General features: G+C 41.4%; 1 protein-coding gene across 2 annotated transcripts in view; it reads right to left on the bottom strand.

Annotated features, from left to right (window-relative positions):
- The window catches only part of RORA (RAR related orphan receptor A), a 695,618-nt gene that overhangs the window by 163,958 nt on the left and 514,774 nt on the right, over nt 1–16,886 (bottom strand). For both annotated transcript variants that reach the window (XM_037151064.2, XM_037151066.2), the window contains exon 2: nt 13,385–13,414. In XM_037151064.2, the coding sequence (XP_037006959.2) occupies nt 13,385–13,414 (30 nt within the window). The remainder of the gene's footprint in view (nt 1–13,384; nt 13,415–16,886) is intronic.

Here is a 16,886-nt window from a genome sequence, read left to right as displayed (position 1 = left end):
GGTATCCAGTGCCTAGTTGACACAGGGCAAAACTTTCAGCCCCCTTGCCTTGATTTGGGACTTCTCTCCAGAAACACCCCTGCTTCTGATCTCTCTGTGGCATCTGCTGAACTCGGGCTGCAACGGATGACCTGTTTCCCCTTCTGCCCAGTCCAGCTTCCTTTACCCCTCGTAGGTGTGGTTCCTAAGAGCACTCCCCAGTCAGCTTTCTGCGTCCAAATCCCGGCGTCTCAGAGCCTCCTCTCTGGGGACCTGATCTAAGATGGCCATTTATTTATAGATACTTTAGTGGAGTGGCAAATTAGGAATAATGATGAATTTTTAGAGGAGAGTATGGTAGAATTTTGCTTTATTTAGTGTGAGGTAGACCCAGCCTAGCCTTTATGCACACAGGGGTGTTTCCAGAAGTTTTCTAGGTCTAGAATGGCACGGTGAGCTCACTTAATGGTGATCATATAACTTTAGGATGAAGTTTTACTATTGCCTTCATGTAGAAGAATCTTGGACCGTACGGAGACGCTTTGGCCATTTGCAGAATGCTGGAAGTTGGCTCTTCTGTGTTTCAGGGGCTTATTAGCTCAACCCTCTAGGACTCTTCCTCGTAAGGGACACTCTGGGATGGAATGAATAAGAACTCACTGGCCATTAAAAGGTAGCTTAAGCACTAGGAGAGCCTGTGAGAATGGGACCCATATTGGTCATATTGTTCATTAGAAATCTAACTTAAGAGAAACACATCAATGGAATCTCAGGTAAAACAATTTAGGGCAATAAAAACATATTCTTCTAAATGATACTGTCTCCCAGTGGCTCCCATAATGAAATTGAGAACATTTTCCTGTCTCTCAAATGACCTCAGTTCTACGCAGGATTTGGTAACTTCCCCCAATCAGGCCATGGAAAGTTCTCTGATTTAGAACTATTAGTCGGAACTCTCTTTATGGGGTGGGGGGAGCAGTAGGGAGATGGTGGTGTGTAGGTGTGTGTGATGGTGTAACAGTTTTTCCTTTTTCAACCTGAAAACCATAGTTGGAGCTGCCTTCTGGGATGGTTTGTGCTTCGATGGCACCTGCCCATGTGAAATGGCTGCACAAAATGAAGACAGCGCCCCTCACTGCATTACTAAAGACTCTGCCAGAGAAAGGAAAGGGATGAGAGAGGCTACGAGAGATGACGTTTCCATCAAACACCAACCCCAGAGTCCCAGAAGGTCTTCTTACTTCATCCTGTTCTCATTCAGTTTGCTAATAAATACCTAATGGGAGAAGAACTATTGTGAAGCCGAGAAACCTAGGATTTAAATTTCATGTGAAGAGACAGACTTGCACTATAAGCAAAGGGCATTTATTCTCCTATTATAATAATTCCAAAGTGCTTTTTGACCTTGAAAATTAAAAAAAAGCAGTGTGAAGATAGAATTGGTTAGGTCATCGCCTAAGGAGGCATAAAAGGCCACCAGGAAATAAATTAAAATTAAAATAAAAATAGATTCTTTTATTGGGTCACATCTCATCCTCTCATTTATAAGCATGGTTTCCACTCAAGGAATTGATACTACAGGGGATAATTTTGTTCCTCTTGTTTTGACTCCAGCAAAAGTTACAAACAAAAGTAGGGAGGAAGCTGCACATGAGGCTGCAAAGACAGAAGATTCCTTGGAAAAGCAGAAGAAACCATGGTTCCGAGCAGCTGCTTCTGAAGTGGATAGTAGCTTTGAAATCACTGATCCCTGCTAAGTCGAGGGGACACACCTACATTCCAGACTAGACAGACATGGCGATGTCATGTGTGCTTACTTGGAACAAATCAATGCCGAACCTCGCCAGATTTCCCCTTAGAATTCAGTAAGGACACCACGGCTATCAGAACAGCTACTTCCCAAATCCTTTAACACATGAGGATCCTATTTCCTCTGCAGATTGGACAAATGCAGACTATCTCCCTTGATAGAAAGTGTCCTCCATTCTTGGGAAGATCAGCCAATTCTTTTCCCTAGTAGGTAGTTTTCTCTTGTACATGTAAATAGATACCAATGGTAACTGAAAATGTCTCTATTTTACTATATAAATTTGAGTATCTGGTTCATAAAATCTTGTACTAATAATACAAACACATGGTATTAAAGAAGTCACTCAGAAAAATAATGCATTCTTCATCTTTAGAATGATAAACAAGTATTTTTAAATCTTTTGGATGAGATGCTAACTTATATCTTACAAACTGCTAAAGGAAACTTTAAAGAGATCCATTCTAAACCTAAGGCTCAACATACATGTGGTAAATAAATAGCCAGACATCCAGAAGCCCTTTGAGATGCCATATTGGCTTCCAAGCTAATATAGCACAAGTCTCACAATATAGTTTCAAATAATAAATCTGTTCTTCCTTAAAGCTGTTAACAATGGAAAAATTATTATTTTTTCCCAGACTCAATTGTGTAAGAAAACTGGTCATAGAATTGTGTATGTACACAGGTAACACATATACTTATTTAAAACCTATACATATTAAATGAGCACACAGTAGATACCAATCACTGCACTAAGTCCAAGGGCTTCAAAGATGATTAAGGCATACCCAGTGGGATAAAGTTGCACAAACAATCACTATTCCACAATACATGTTCTGTACTGTCCTCTTAACGATGTGGATGCAGGACCTGCAGCAATTGACAAGATGGGGTTGGAGGAGGCTTTGCATGATGGGTGCATGCAACCCACTTTGCATGGTCTGTGTCAGCCCTTGGGAGAGCAGTAAGACATTCCAAGACAAACAAGATGCAGGAGAAGCAAAGGCACTGGGGCTTGCCCATGCATGGAATCTTCTAGGAACTGGTCACTGAGATGGGAAAAACTGCTAGCACAGTGAAAGTCAAGGAAAGAACAGTGGAAAGATAAAGAACAGATTGTGAAGGGCCTTGAATACTAAGAAGTTTCGACTCCTCAGGCACTGGAAGACTCTAGAAGGCTATTAAGGAAGTAGAACAAGACGATCCTGTGGACAGTGGAATTCTAGAGCAGTCTATAGTTTTTCTTTCTTCTTTTTCTTTTGAGGGAGGGAAGAGCAGGAAATGCTGAATAAAGGTAGTCTTTTCTAATATGCCCGGTCTCGGAGATCAGAATTTAGCCCCGGTATGTGCTTAGCAAACGATAATTCTTCATACCACTAGAAAAGATTCTGATCTCTCCACTAAAATGTTCCCAACGGTCCCTCCTCCCACTGGTGTTGTGCTGTAGTCACACAGCAAAGCCAGAGGAGTGCCAAGCTGCATCTTGAGAACTCTGCTCTGCAGATTTACTGCCTGATAAGCCTTAAGTTAAAAAAGTATTTCAAGCTCAATCTGTCACTAACAACTTTACGTGGTTTGTTGTTTCCTGAGTAGCCTGGCCGCTGGGTGAGCGAGTCTGAGGCAGATGTGTCCAATGGTGAGTCTCACCCACAATGGCTCTGTTGTCTTCTAACACACCAGCACACTGAAACTCTTTCCATGCTCCAAAGCCAAGCTGATGATCAACAACAAAAAACTGACTTTTTCCCCTCTTACTTGACTACCTTTATTAGAAATCTTTGAATTTATACAGTGCATGGATAGCAAACATAATACTCATTTTTTTTATTATTTGATGCCTCTTTATGACAGTCCCTTATAGCAGAAAAGTAGTTAGTTTGCAGGCAGGATAAATCTAGGACCAAAGATACAAGGTAATTGGAAACCACTGTTTTGATGCAGTTGGGGGCAGAGTTAGCTGCAGGCTTCCTTGGCAGCCGCTTTCCCAGGGCAGCCTGAGAGCCTTGTTCCCATCGCAGACTTAAATGTCCTCAATCCATGTAGATCAGTTCGGATTCCTGAGCCCAAATGACAAGCTAAACTACCAGTAATGCCTTGCACAGGGTTTTAAGTGACATAATCAACTGGAGTGGGACTTGTGTCATTTAGACTTTGTCTCCTTAAAAATCAAGAGTAATAGTGGTAAGAGAGAAGTTTTTAACAAGGAGGAAAACCCTAGACAGTTGTCTGTAAGATTCTTCACCACAGCTTCAAGGACAACCAGGAAAAGAGCTGCTATTTGAGGCAACTTCATTATAAAATCATTTTTAATAAGCAATCTTAACAAAGAGAGGGAATACTCTTGTGGAGAAACCCTCCAGGGACCCAGAGGCTGCCCAGTTAAGTTATTAGGAAGTTTCACACAAGGGACCAAACAGCTATTTCATTGGCCTCGGGGGACAGAGTTTAGTTTTCACCTGTTCTCTAGAGGCACTGGTGTTACCCTGTCTACTAACAGCCCAGACTGGTAACAATCAATTATCCTGATGCTCCAACCGGGTGAGGGAAAGTGAATTTTCAGTTTTGTCGACACAAAAAGACATGGTGTAGCAGAGACAGATAAATTAACGTGATACGGTTCACTATACACTGAAGACTTTTATGAACATGCAGCCAACGTAAATGCCTCCAACAGACCTTCGTGTTCTTTAAGGGAAGCAACAGAAAAATCAGTCCTGGAAAATGAACACAAACAGAGAGAAAAGGAAGCATAATTATCCTCTAACTATTATGGTTCACTTCTGTGACAGACATAATTCTTTGATGAAAAAATAATAATCACTGCAGTTTAATCTGCCTACCTAAGGTGTGAACAAGGTTGGAGCTTGGGTTTCATGTTTTAGAAAGTGGTGTGTGGCTGAGTTTAAAAGGGTTGGAAAGACACAGACCCCTAATGTGTTACAGGAGCCTCCAGCCAATGAGTGGTATGAATAAAAGAAAACAAAGGGAACCATTAGCCACACAATTCAAAGTGCACTTATATTTTTTGAGCTTCACTGCTCATTTCATCCATCTGAGTCTAATGAAATGGGAAAAACTGGTCTTACAAGTAGACCTTAAAACTGGGCACAGAGGGAAAGATTAAAATACTCTTTCTCTTTTTTCTTTAATCCTCACCTGAAGATATATTTATTGATTTTAGAGAGAAAGGAAGGGGGGAGAGAGAGAGAAGAAAGGAGAGAGAAGGGGAAGAGAGAGGGGGGCAGGAGGTGAGAGAGACAGACAGACATCAGTGAGGGACAGAAACAGTGATGTGAGAAACATTGATAGGTTGCTTCCTTCACACACCCCAACAGTATGTGTCCTGACCGGGAATCCAGCCCACAACTTTTTGGTGTATGGAATGATGCTCCAACCAACTGGACCTCCTGGCCAGGATGATACTCTTTTTCTTTAATAATCAAAACAGCCTTCCCTTTTTGGACTAGATCTTCCCCTCTCAATAAGCACTTTTTCTACACAGCTGATCAGAGGAAAGGCCAGAGAAGGATTTCTGTCTAAAGAGAAACGTTTTGTCTGAGTTCAGAGAAGGGACTGAAGTATAGAACATTTTGTTCATATACCTAAATAATGGTGGGAATAAAATGTTATTTACAGGTCACTGTATTTTTCACACACGTTCTGTGGCTTCTCATTGGTTGTTATGAGATAAAGCCAAAACCTTATCTCTGTTCTTCATGTCCTCTCTTTTCCTTGTAAATATCTGCCTCTGGTCAGACAGATCTATACCGCCATCCTCCAAGCCCCCCTCCTGAGTCACCTACCACGTAACACCTAATACTTGCTAAGCTTCCGGACCAAGCTCAGCTCGGCACTAGTTTTCCCAGCTCACACAGACAAAACGACTCGGGTCACAGCCCTGCGTGCCCCTGCAATTCATTCATTACTGACAGTTTGTCAACTGGCTCTGTCCTTTCTCCTCCTCTGACACAGACTAAACCACTGAAGAGGGAGGAGTATCAGTTAAACTTTTTATACAACTCGGTGCCCAACACAGGGCTAGGCACCGAGGAGGCAGTGGAAAATGCTAAGCTGATAAAATCTTTCTGACTCCCAGCCCTATCCTTTCTCTACAGGGACTGGCTGGGGTCTCCTTCCCCAGACCCCTGTACTACAGGTATCTGGAGTATTACCATATCCTCTCCTCCAAAACCAAAATTTTAAATAATGGATTTATGGATTGAGTCCCTTTCACTGAATCCAAACCTTGATCTTGCACAGGTTAGCATTTTCTGTGCTTTAATATACCTTCTAATTATTATGCATGGCTGTTAATTATTCAGGACATTAGGAGCTGGGGTCAGTGGCTGGGAGACCAACAAAGTTAAACAGGGGAAGAGCTATGACTCCTATCTAGGCAAAATGTTTTCCCGGAGGCCAAGTGCAGAATGTTCCACTGTAAGGAATCTTGGGCAGCCAAAGGAAAAATGGGTAATTGAATAGCCTGGAAATGAACACCTTAGTCACTACAGTGTACAGATATGGATATCAGTTATATCGAAAAGTCCAGGTGACTACAAATATATTAAGTTCCTGGCAGTACACTTGATAAAGCTAGTGTCAAAAATTGCCTGTAATTTATAGAGAAAGTGAACAGAGACCAACAACTTTCTTCGTATTTCAAATACGTTGGCACATATTTGAAATATGCTTCTCCTAAGCTTTTATTCCTTTGGCTGCAAAGAGAGGAGCTGATACAACTGTAAATCCAGCCCTAACTTCAGGTATGCTAAAGCATACTTAAAACCTCGCTATTTAATTCTCTTATGTGTCCTTTTGATATGTGTTTCAGTTCCCTGGGCATTCTTTTAGCTTTGATGGTTTTATTTGTTTTTGGTTAGGTTTCAGGGAAACCACAGTACCCTGAATCATACTCCCTCTTTGTGGCAATGAATTATCAAGTTGGTCTGACGGAAGAATAATAAAGAAATTTATTACACATCTCATTAACATCCATTAAAGGCTTTGTCGTCCTGGTGAACAGGTTCATGCTGTAAGAAATGCACATCACTGCTGGTGTGGGAAACATGACCATCTCAGAGGCAAAAGTGACCACTTTGAACTATTCTTTTATTATGAAATCAGCTGAGTTGTATGAACAGTGACATTAAGTGGATGCCAGTTCTTTCATGAATTAGGTTAGGGTGTTAAAAAGATAAGTAATGATCATTTTTCAAGTAAGACGACCACGCAGTTTCTAGTACCTTGTTTAAATAAATGTTTTCATGCAGTGGGAATAACTCCCCCACTTTCTTAAAATCAGTTGGTTCACCAAGCTTAGAAGCCTGTACAGTTAAAAATAATTGTGTGGTCAAATAAAACCTGAGTCAGTTGTAAGAATGGCTGTATCACGCTGGCCTTTCTTCCTATGTCTAAGAATGGGAGGACCACTCTAAGGAGTGAAGTTCTTCAGTAAAGTGTTTAGGCTCCGTGGATCGGCCCAAATCCTGGCTCCATACTAGCTAGTTGTAGGACTCTGGGTCTCAGTTTTCATCCATGGAGTGGGGATAGTAGCAATTACCTACCACACAAGATTGTGGTAAAGATTAAATAAATTAACACTTATAAAGTGCTTAGAAAAGCATCTAGCACTTAGTAAATGCTCCAACACTATTACTTAACGTTGATATCGGAGATAATGGCGTGGCACCCATGAGCACGCACGGAGTCAATGCACTCTATTTTGAGCCCTGGCTCTGCCCAATACCGGCTGGATGAGTCTGTAAATTTTTTCACTTCTCTAAGTAACTGATCTCTCAGATAAATTTTCTCATCTAAAATGGGGGTGCAAGCAGTACAAAGCTCACGGAGCTGATGGAAAGATTGAAGGAGGCAAAGCACACAAAGTACTAAACAGAATGTCAGACATCCAGCTCTTCTTTAAAGACCAAACCAATCACGTCTAAGAGTTTTATTAAATATGTAATAAATCTATCAAGTATATACCAGTACGTGGTAGGCTAGGCCCTTCTGTTTTCTTCCTAGTAGTGAGCATGGATTTTCAAGAGCCATTCACCATCCCAGGGCACCCTTCTGAACCTTGTTATGAAATAGAACACAAATACTTTTTGTCCAAGTTTAATTCATGAATCTGAGGTCTTCTAACAGCAAATTGGAACCAACTGGATGCTCTGATGGAAACACTTAGCTAAATATTCTGGGTTGGTTTTTTTTTTTAATGGAATTCACAGATCCTCACCATAAACTGTGGGTTTTAATACCATGTGAATCTTCTACCTTGGAAGAACTGACCAGCAGGGCCAAGTGCAGTCCATTTATATCCTAATATGATGAAACAGAAATCCTGTTAAGCTCAGGAAGGCTTGGCTCTAGCCTCACAGACTGAGTCTAAACAAGGTGAAAGGTTTCTAGACAGTAGGGAGGATTTTTACTTCCTTGAAGTAGCTGCCTTTGAAGGGACTAAAGAGGTTTCCTACAGGCGACAGTGGGAGATGAGCAGGAGGGATCATTTCTTAGCATCCAGGGCCAAACCTCCCCCTTTCCTCTCATTGCTGTTGTTTGCTTGGACCACAGTATCAGAACCCTGGATGGCCTCTCTAACGTGTTTCTCCTCTCCTACACTTCCAGCTCAGTTTCTGTACAGCTGTGACGTGAATTTTCTGGAAATGGTACCCTCAGTATTTGTGTTTCAGATTGTTTTCTGCGACTATGTCTCTCCACTACCCACCCCTGCCCCCAGTTACCACATTCAACCTAGTGTGTAGATTTCATGAGGGCAAAAATCTGTCAGCACACACTAGTCTCTCAATAAATGGTTGTCCGTTGGTTAGCCTCCTGAGTGGCCAGCAAGCCTCTCTTCATGCAAGCTTACTGTCTGGGATGGCCAGTGGCCTTAGCAAGCTCAGAAATGAATCCTCTGGCTACTTGGTGAGCACTAGGCTATCTTTCTTCCTGACTGTTTGTCAATGGGTAGAGGGATCTAGATGGAAGCCTACTTAAGGAACTTCAGTGTGGCTCCTTCTCAGGTCTGTCTTAACAAAACACCCAGCCAGCAACTGAAATTATAATTGCTGTGAGTCATGCCATGAGTCACATGGGTTGTCACAGCAACCTACTAACTATATAACCAAAGCCCCTTCCATTAGCTTTGCCAAGAAAGGTTCTTGAGTTTTCCTGGACTGTGAAAATAACATGGGTGAGCCCCAAGTCTGGGGTTGCTAAGAGTCTACAGTCAAAAAGAATGGCCTCAAGGAAGGAAAAGAACACGAGAAAATAAAGTTATTCTAGTTCTTGGACCTCCTGAGTAAATGACAGCAGTCATGACAAATTGTTGGGTTGGTTTTGTGATATCAACAAATGCCTAAGGAGAAGAGGGTGAGGCCTCAAAACTAATTTTATCTAAGTCAAATTCAAAGCCAAGTCTCTAGGGTAAAGTGAATATGTTAACCTACTCCACTTTAAATGATTGCAATAAATACTTTTTCTTTTTACAGATACAAAGGATTATTTCTCAAAGAACTATCCTGATTTGTTCTAAAATATTTTTACTATTGAGGACTAAGTCTCTACAGGGTTTTAATTTTATAATTTAGGTATTAGCCTGCTACAGCCAAACATAATATACAAAATTACCCTTTAATGCAATTTCTGTTAAAATTAAAATATTTTGGAGGGTTCAAAAGCATATTTTGTTATTTTGGGGGGAAGAGTGACATTAAGTTGTATAAACTCACACATTTTCCTGATGGCTTACTGAGTAACCTGCAGTTTTTGCATGTTTGTAAGTGCCTGTTTCTGAGTGCGGAGGAGAGCAAGCCGAACAGACTGAAACAGGAAGAATAAGGAATATAAACAAGGATGAGATCAGAAGGAAGTAGCAATGGTCTGTTGCCTCTGGAAGCAATCCAGAAGCCTACCAGTTATCTCTTTGGTCTCTGACGTGGCGGCTGGCTGACATTAGCCCAAAGGTTATGACACCCCGATGCTAAACTTCCCGGTAGCTGGCAGTAGCTAAGATGATCTGTTGCATTTCCCCCTTTTTTACCTCCATATTTGTCGTATTCTAACATTTTAGTGAATGAAGACTCATCCAAGGAGAATTAGATTAAGTAAGAGGCCAGGAGCAAATGACCAATTGTCCTTGGCAACTAAGAAAGAGCAAGATAGCAGCTGATTCCAAGAAAAAGATCCTTATCCACACAGTACTATTTCAGCAGGAAAGAGAGCAGAACAAACTTGTGAAACACCAAAGTGAAAGCACTCTTGGAAGTGTCCAGCCAAATACAGGTGCTATGTAATCACCGCAAAAATTATACTGAAATTCTGTACCACAGTGTAAAATTTCTCCAGCATGGCTCTCTCCCACAAGTAATAACTCCCTTTTATATTCCCACATCAAACAAAACAGCAACATTTCCTAACAATGGAAGAACATCAAAAATGTGAGAATTCCTTGACCAATTTGGTCACAATGACTTTGTACTAGAAACCCGAAAACTCAGTCCTCCCCCATGGGCCAAGTAAAGTTAATGACAAACATGAAAAGTGTTTATTTTCTTCTCAGAAACTCAGGAGAATGCCTTCTCAAAGACCATACTTATGGATTCCTGTGAAGTTAACAATAAGATTTCCTTTCCTGGGAATTTCTGGCTCAACTCACCCCAAAACATTTTTTTAAAAGTAATACCTGTGCTTTCCAGGTAATGAGGTGGCCTAAAATATTATCAGGTGTCACAACCATTCAGGTTCATTTTGTAGCTCCTGCACCTCTGACTACTGTACCTGCGAGCTGACACTCTGGTCTGATAATGTATTCTACAACTGTCCATGTTAATTTGTAAGTCGAACAATCTCTCTGTGAGGGCCGTTAGGAAAACCAGAGTGAAAGTGCTAATAGGGGGTGACTTCAGCTGTCGATGGCGATGTAGGCAAGCCAGGACCAAGGTTTCCAAAGCCCTGGCTAAAAATGGCCGCCATGAGACAGTCCAAAAATGAATTAATATGCTTCACTGATAGTGAAACTTTCTGAAGAACAGATGTCAAGATGATTTAAGAGGAGTTGGAATGTAACATCATAAGAAAACTTATAGGCAAGTTAGGACATTTCCATTTTCAAAAAAAATCTGACAGATGCTAAAGAAGTCATTTGAGTGACTGTTATCAGAGAAAGAACTGGTTGATTTTCTTCTTCCTCACAACTTGTGGGCCCTGTGGAGATGCTAAGATCAGAAATATGATGGGCTCTCTGCTCAGCTTGATGACAAAAACAGTCTCCACATATAAGTGGCATAAGACTTTGACTAACACTCAACTTGGACAATTCAATTTCTTCTTGGCACATGTGAAGTTCGGTGCCAACTATCTGCTCAGGTGCTATTGATCCCTACTTGACTGGCCATTTTATTTTGGGTCTCCTTCCCCAAATCATGAAAGTAAACATCAACCAAAAAACAAGGATGATTTCTGATCTAAATCTTTCTGTCCATTTAATATTTGCCTTACATAAAGGGAGCTTTATTTTAGGTTTTTCTACATTTATTTTATGCTTAATGTGTAAGAATTTCCCTGCTCATTTTCTTAGTTAGAAAGGCAATCCAAATCCGCCTACTCTGGCTGTGTCTTGATTTTGTTTTAAAGCAGGCATATAGCTGATGGAGTGAGTTAAACCTCCGATGCAAGGCCAACCTGCTTATATTGCCTCTTACTGGAAATTCCGTTTTCCTCACTAGCTACCACTCTCATGCTGTCATCTAAATCCTTCCATGAATTAAAATCTAACCACAGGTCATTATTTATGCAATAGACCAGTGAAATCACTCTCAGGGATGACAATTCCTTGAAGATCCATATGGATGGACAGTCTATATATTAACGAAAATCTATGGTCTCTGTCTCATTAGTTGAGGAGGACTCTTGGTAGCCAATGAAATTGAACTAGTGCTTCTGTCCATTTATCCAAGAGCCAAGTCGTAATGCAAATAGTCAGTGGCTTTCTGTATATTGCCAGGTGGCCAGGAGTCCATACCCCAAACCACCACGAACAGCAGGCACAATCATCCGCCCCTGTTTCGGAGAGGCCCAGGACTGAGCTAGCAGAAAGACTGAATTACTTACCACCTCTAGAGTGGGTCCCTCCAGGCCAGGGACGAGCTCATGGGCAAGGCTGTGCAAGGAAGCGTTCTGTACCATGCCTGCCCTGCGGATATACAGAGGACTTCAGTCTCCTGTACTGTCAATCTCTCAGTCATCATGAGCTCAATTATGCACCGACAACAGCAAGAACAACAACGACGACGACAACAAAACAATCCCCAAAAAGCTAAGGGCCACAGACTACCCTGATGGAGGGACAGCCAACTGAAGCTGTGCGTTGACAGATGGAGGTGCTGTCCTAATCGTGTGTCCATTACAGGCCTGACCTTTTCATCTTTCCTCAAATATTCCATTGAAGTCCATGGGGGACCCACATAGAGAGACTGTAGGGCTGGGCCATAAAAGTCAGGCAGCTATGAGATTTGGTGGGATTTTTTTTTTGCTTTTTTATTTGCTATAAATACAGATAAACAGACAGACAAACCCAAGAGTAGGTTTCAAGAATCAACTCAGGCACAAGATAAACTACTTTGATGTTACACAGATTTTTCCCCCAAATATTTCACATGAAATAAAAACATTTTTAAAGTATAAGTAGGAAAAATTTGGGGACATGTCTTTGTCAGCCCTAAATGGTGCCATAAATATCTCCACTGCTTGCCTTAGAAGGATGCCAAACACATCTCATAGGTAGCACATATCTGTGATCTAAAATAGTCATCAAATTCTCATGACATGATTAATTCAAAGTCTAAATATGCTGGTCCAGTCCAGTGAGAGTTGACTGCCTGCATCAATGACGTATTAGTTTCATCCTGAGGTTCAAAGCACAGTCAAACATCATTGATCAGATTGCAAATCACAACACTTTACATTGACATGAGTTTGTAAACTTGTAGTACAATTTGAATGAAGGCAATTGGTGAAAGCAGTTGAACCTGAGAAGTGTGAGTGAGTACAAAGTATAAATCCAGCGCACATTTCCACATCAAACTACCGATGCCATTAACCGGGGCCCTGAGAGGCCACACTCATGGTCAAACAACAGCACCTACATTCCCAGTCAGCATCTCTGCTCCACAGACACAAGTACAAGACGGCCTAAATCGGGAACTAGTGGTGAGGAAAAGGAGACCAAAGTGTAAAAGAAATCAAAGTGACATTTCCTAGAAACATGACTCTTCTAAGCAGGATCCAGAGTAAGGATGATCAGTAAGTAATTAATTGATCCTCCCAGCTAGATTTTATGTTTTTCTTCTACAGCTTAATGGCTTAAGTAACTAGAATTCCTCAGAATATGTCTAGACTTTCTTTAACACACACTCAGTACACACAGGTGGAAATGTACCACTTCCGACCACTACAGGTAGAAAAGTATGACCTCTGCTGACCATGGATCACAGCTGAAACATTAGTTTATACTTGAAGGGTCACAGCAGCCAGACATATGCGAATTCCAACTCTTCAGAAAACGTGGGACAAGAAAAAAAATGCATTACTTACATGTATGTGTCTTCTTCGTTACTGAGATACCTGGAAGAGAAGAAATAATGACAAAGGTAAGAAAGCATCCTGTGTGGGCTTCTCAGCACGTACATTGTCTGCAGAGTACTCAGGGACACAGGTCGTTCAGATGGCAATGGAGAGACAGGATTAGACTTCATCTTTCATGGTGGCATCACTGGATGGACCCCAGAGTAATGCCACCATGAACGATGAGGACAGTGAGCACTGCCTACTGAGTTAAGAGGTTCTGTAGTAAAAAAAGAAGTAGCACAGATAGTAATTAAACAGGGTGAGAGAAGACTCTTATTTTTTATTTTAAATAGGGGAGATGATCATCTTTATAGGCAGAGCAGGGAAGATTTAAGTCTCAAGAGAATGATGCCAACCTACTCAGACAACAGAATGATGAATTTGCTGTGGCCATTGACTCTATGTTTACTTTTTAATGAAAATGACTCTTCCCACTTGCCTGAAGCACAACTTTTAATGGTGAGGGAAAATACACCCACAAAATGTACCTATCTGTCCATACACATTAGGGTCAGAGGGGGAATGACTTGTAAACAACGCAAAATTAACACACACACACAGAGTATGAAAACATGGATTCATGACTCAGCACCCTTGACATTTCCAAGATTACTGACAGAGAGCAGGTGACGAATAGAACCAAGCAAGATCAGGCACGTAAGTCTACCCAACGACAGCATGAACGCATGCTCAGTGCGGACAGCACGATCTGCGTCAGAAGTCCTGCTGCCTTTCGAATGCTTCCTGCTTCATTCTGCTTGGGGGTTATTCTTGAGACTACATAGGCTCGAAGTCAAAAAACTCTTGAAAACTTTTCGCCTGCGACTAAGAACTGTGGTAAACCTTGAAAAATTTTTTCTTTCAAGTTATTAAGAGAGCTATTATAACCCTCCTCTGGAAAGTTAAAGTTGTTTAAAAATGGGGCACCCACATCAGACTTATTACTTAGCTGTGTGACATATGGTACAGGGAAGAAATCCATGGTAGGCATTTTTTTCTGCAGTTAGTTTGAAAGTTGTACGACAAGTCCAAAATCGCACACTTGTCCCCCCCACAACTTTCCAAAGGACTTATTTAGGGAAGCTGAAATTACATAGCCCAACGCAAATTCTTTTTACCCCTTTTTATTGAGGGAAACTAAGCTATTGTTTTTCACCATGTTTGAGTTGGCTTCCCAAAGTGAAGTTAGAACTTTATGCAAAAAGCCTCGAAGGCTCTCTCACATGGGAACTGAAAAAGAGCTGCAGGACTTTTTGAAATCAGCTCGATCATGGGAAGGGCACTTGGCCCCGCAGCAGGGGTGAGCAGAGTTTAAAATCTGAATACAGTTTGCAGCTCCAGCTCGTGACTCCAGCACCAATAAGTGGATACATTAGTGCTCTTTCAGCATTGTGGGAGCTATATGTGTACCTTCCTTAGGAAATAATGCTTTCTGTAAAATCACTTTGAGGAGAAAGTGCTTATGCTGTCACTCCTGATTATTCAGAACCTCCACACAATCGGATTTAACACAGCCCCAAACAGACCCATCTATATTCGCTGAGTGTGGAACTATTTTCTCCTGACACCCAAAGGCCTGATGAAAATACCACCGCTTTGACTTTTCTACTTAAATTTATTATACACTGTGATGCAGTGTTCTCGTCAAATATTTTCATGATGATTACACTGATAATAGATTTCGAAAATCCTTCCAGGAAAGCTGCCTGAGCTTCGAGACCATGGCTGCACGGGGCTCAAACGTCTCATAACTGTGCCTGGGAGAAAGCATGACATTAGCGACGGCACACACTTGGTCCCTCACTTCTGATTAACCGCCAATTAATAATCAATAGAAATAATTGGGGGGCACACCTTTAGTAGAGCTGCCAGATTTGGCAGATAAACAACAGGATACCCAGTTAAGTTTGAATTTCAGAGACCAGTTTATCTGAAGTTCAACTTTAACTGGGCAACCATAATCTATACAAATATAAGGTTAATTTTATCTGTTATATACAATGAAGAATATGCTAGTCAATTAATAAACACATTTTTATGGGAAAGGATTAAAAAACACACTTCTATGAAAGCAGTATTTTTAAAAAATGCATCACAACTTCTCAGTATGGAGATAGGACTGTGCATATTTATGTTTTTTTTTTTTTACTTGATATTCATTATGGAAACAAAATTCTATTTTCCTAGAAAAAGCAAACAAAGAAAACTATGAACACAAAAAAGACAAATTTAATGGAACACTCAGAAAATGCACTGGAATTCCTTTCCTCCACCTCCTCTCCTGAAAAATAGCAACAGTGCTCACACTGAGGGGTCGGACTTGTGTCCCTCCTCTCTCTGTTCACGATTTAGCGCTTCCTAGTAACTGACTCCACAGAAGTGGGAAGAAGCCAAACTGTCCCTCTCATTTCACAGATGGATCTCCTGAGGTCCAGGGAAGTTCTTCATTAGCATAGTAAAAAACTTGCTGTGGGAAGTTATTATCAGACTGGAAGTGTGTCCACAGCACACATTTTAAAACCCTGCTACAGAGGGTGCCTCTCAAAAGAGTTAATATTCAAAGAGAAGATTTATTCCCTGGAGCGTAACTCTCAGCAGTCAGCGCTGCCGATAATTCCCTGTCCCCCAGCCTGTCTAAACCTACAAGCCCCACCAGGGCTCAAGACCAGAGGGGCCTGTGTCCCCAGGTTTGTGACGAGCAGCCATTTCTTCTCCGTTCAGTGGGGTGGGGTGTGTCTTCCTTTTTCTCTTTCTTCTCATCTCCCCAGAGGTTGCAAGATTCCTGTCTTTCTCATCATAGAACTCATCCTCAATGGGACTGCAGCGGTCACGTATGGCCCGGGTCCTCAAGTGGAAGAGGAAAGGCTTAATCTAAACCTAATGCTACTAGTAACAGCAGCATGTCTGAATCGAAAACTTTTGGGGAACTGGGTTTTCTGAAGACAAGTTTTGATGAGTGTTTAGAAAGCAAATAGCTTTAATTCTGCTCAGGACTATACAAGAATAAACTTTTTAGAGACGGCTCTTGCTTTGGAGTCAAGCTGGCTGGAGCTTGCAGGCTTAGCCCATCCACTCTGCTGTCTCTCAGCCAGGAGGCTTTAGGCAGGTCACTTAACCTTTCTGGGCCTGTGTCTCTTAGCCTTTACAATTGTAAAAGATTACATTACAGGTATTATAATCATGGTAATACTCAAAGGCTGTTGTGAGAATTAAAATGAAATAAGGATGCGTAAAGAGTTTTACAAACTAGGGAAGGTGATATACAGGTTAATGGTTTACTGTGACGAGGGGTGGGGGCAATCCACACAGTCTTATTTTAACAAAGTTGAATTAGAATGTACTACTGAAAGATAAGCCACAGCTACTCGTGATGTTCCTGGGTTTCTCACTGACTCGAGGCCTAGGATTCTGGTTTTGATATCTATGCTCCTGACTTCAAAATTCATATTTGATGGAGCACAGCATGAGA

This window comes from Artibeus jamaicensis, unplaced genomic scaffold (assembly GCF_021234435.1).
Source record: "Artibeus jamaicensis isolate MK-2021 breed Jamaican fruit bat unplaced genomic scaffold, CSHL_Jam_final contig_548, whole genome shotgun sequence".
In the NCBI taxonomy this organism is placed as follows: Eukaryota; Metazoa; Chordata; class Mammalia; order Chiroptera; family Phyllostomidae; genus Artibeus; species Artibeus jamaicensis.
Note: the sequence above shows the minus strand (reverse complement) of the source record. Positions and strands in the feature narration are given on the sequence as shown.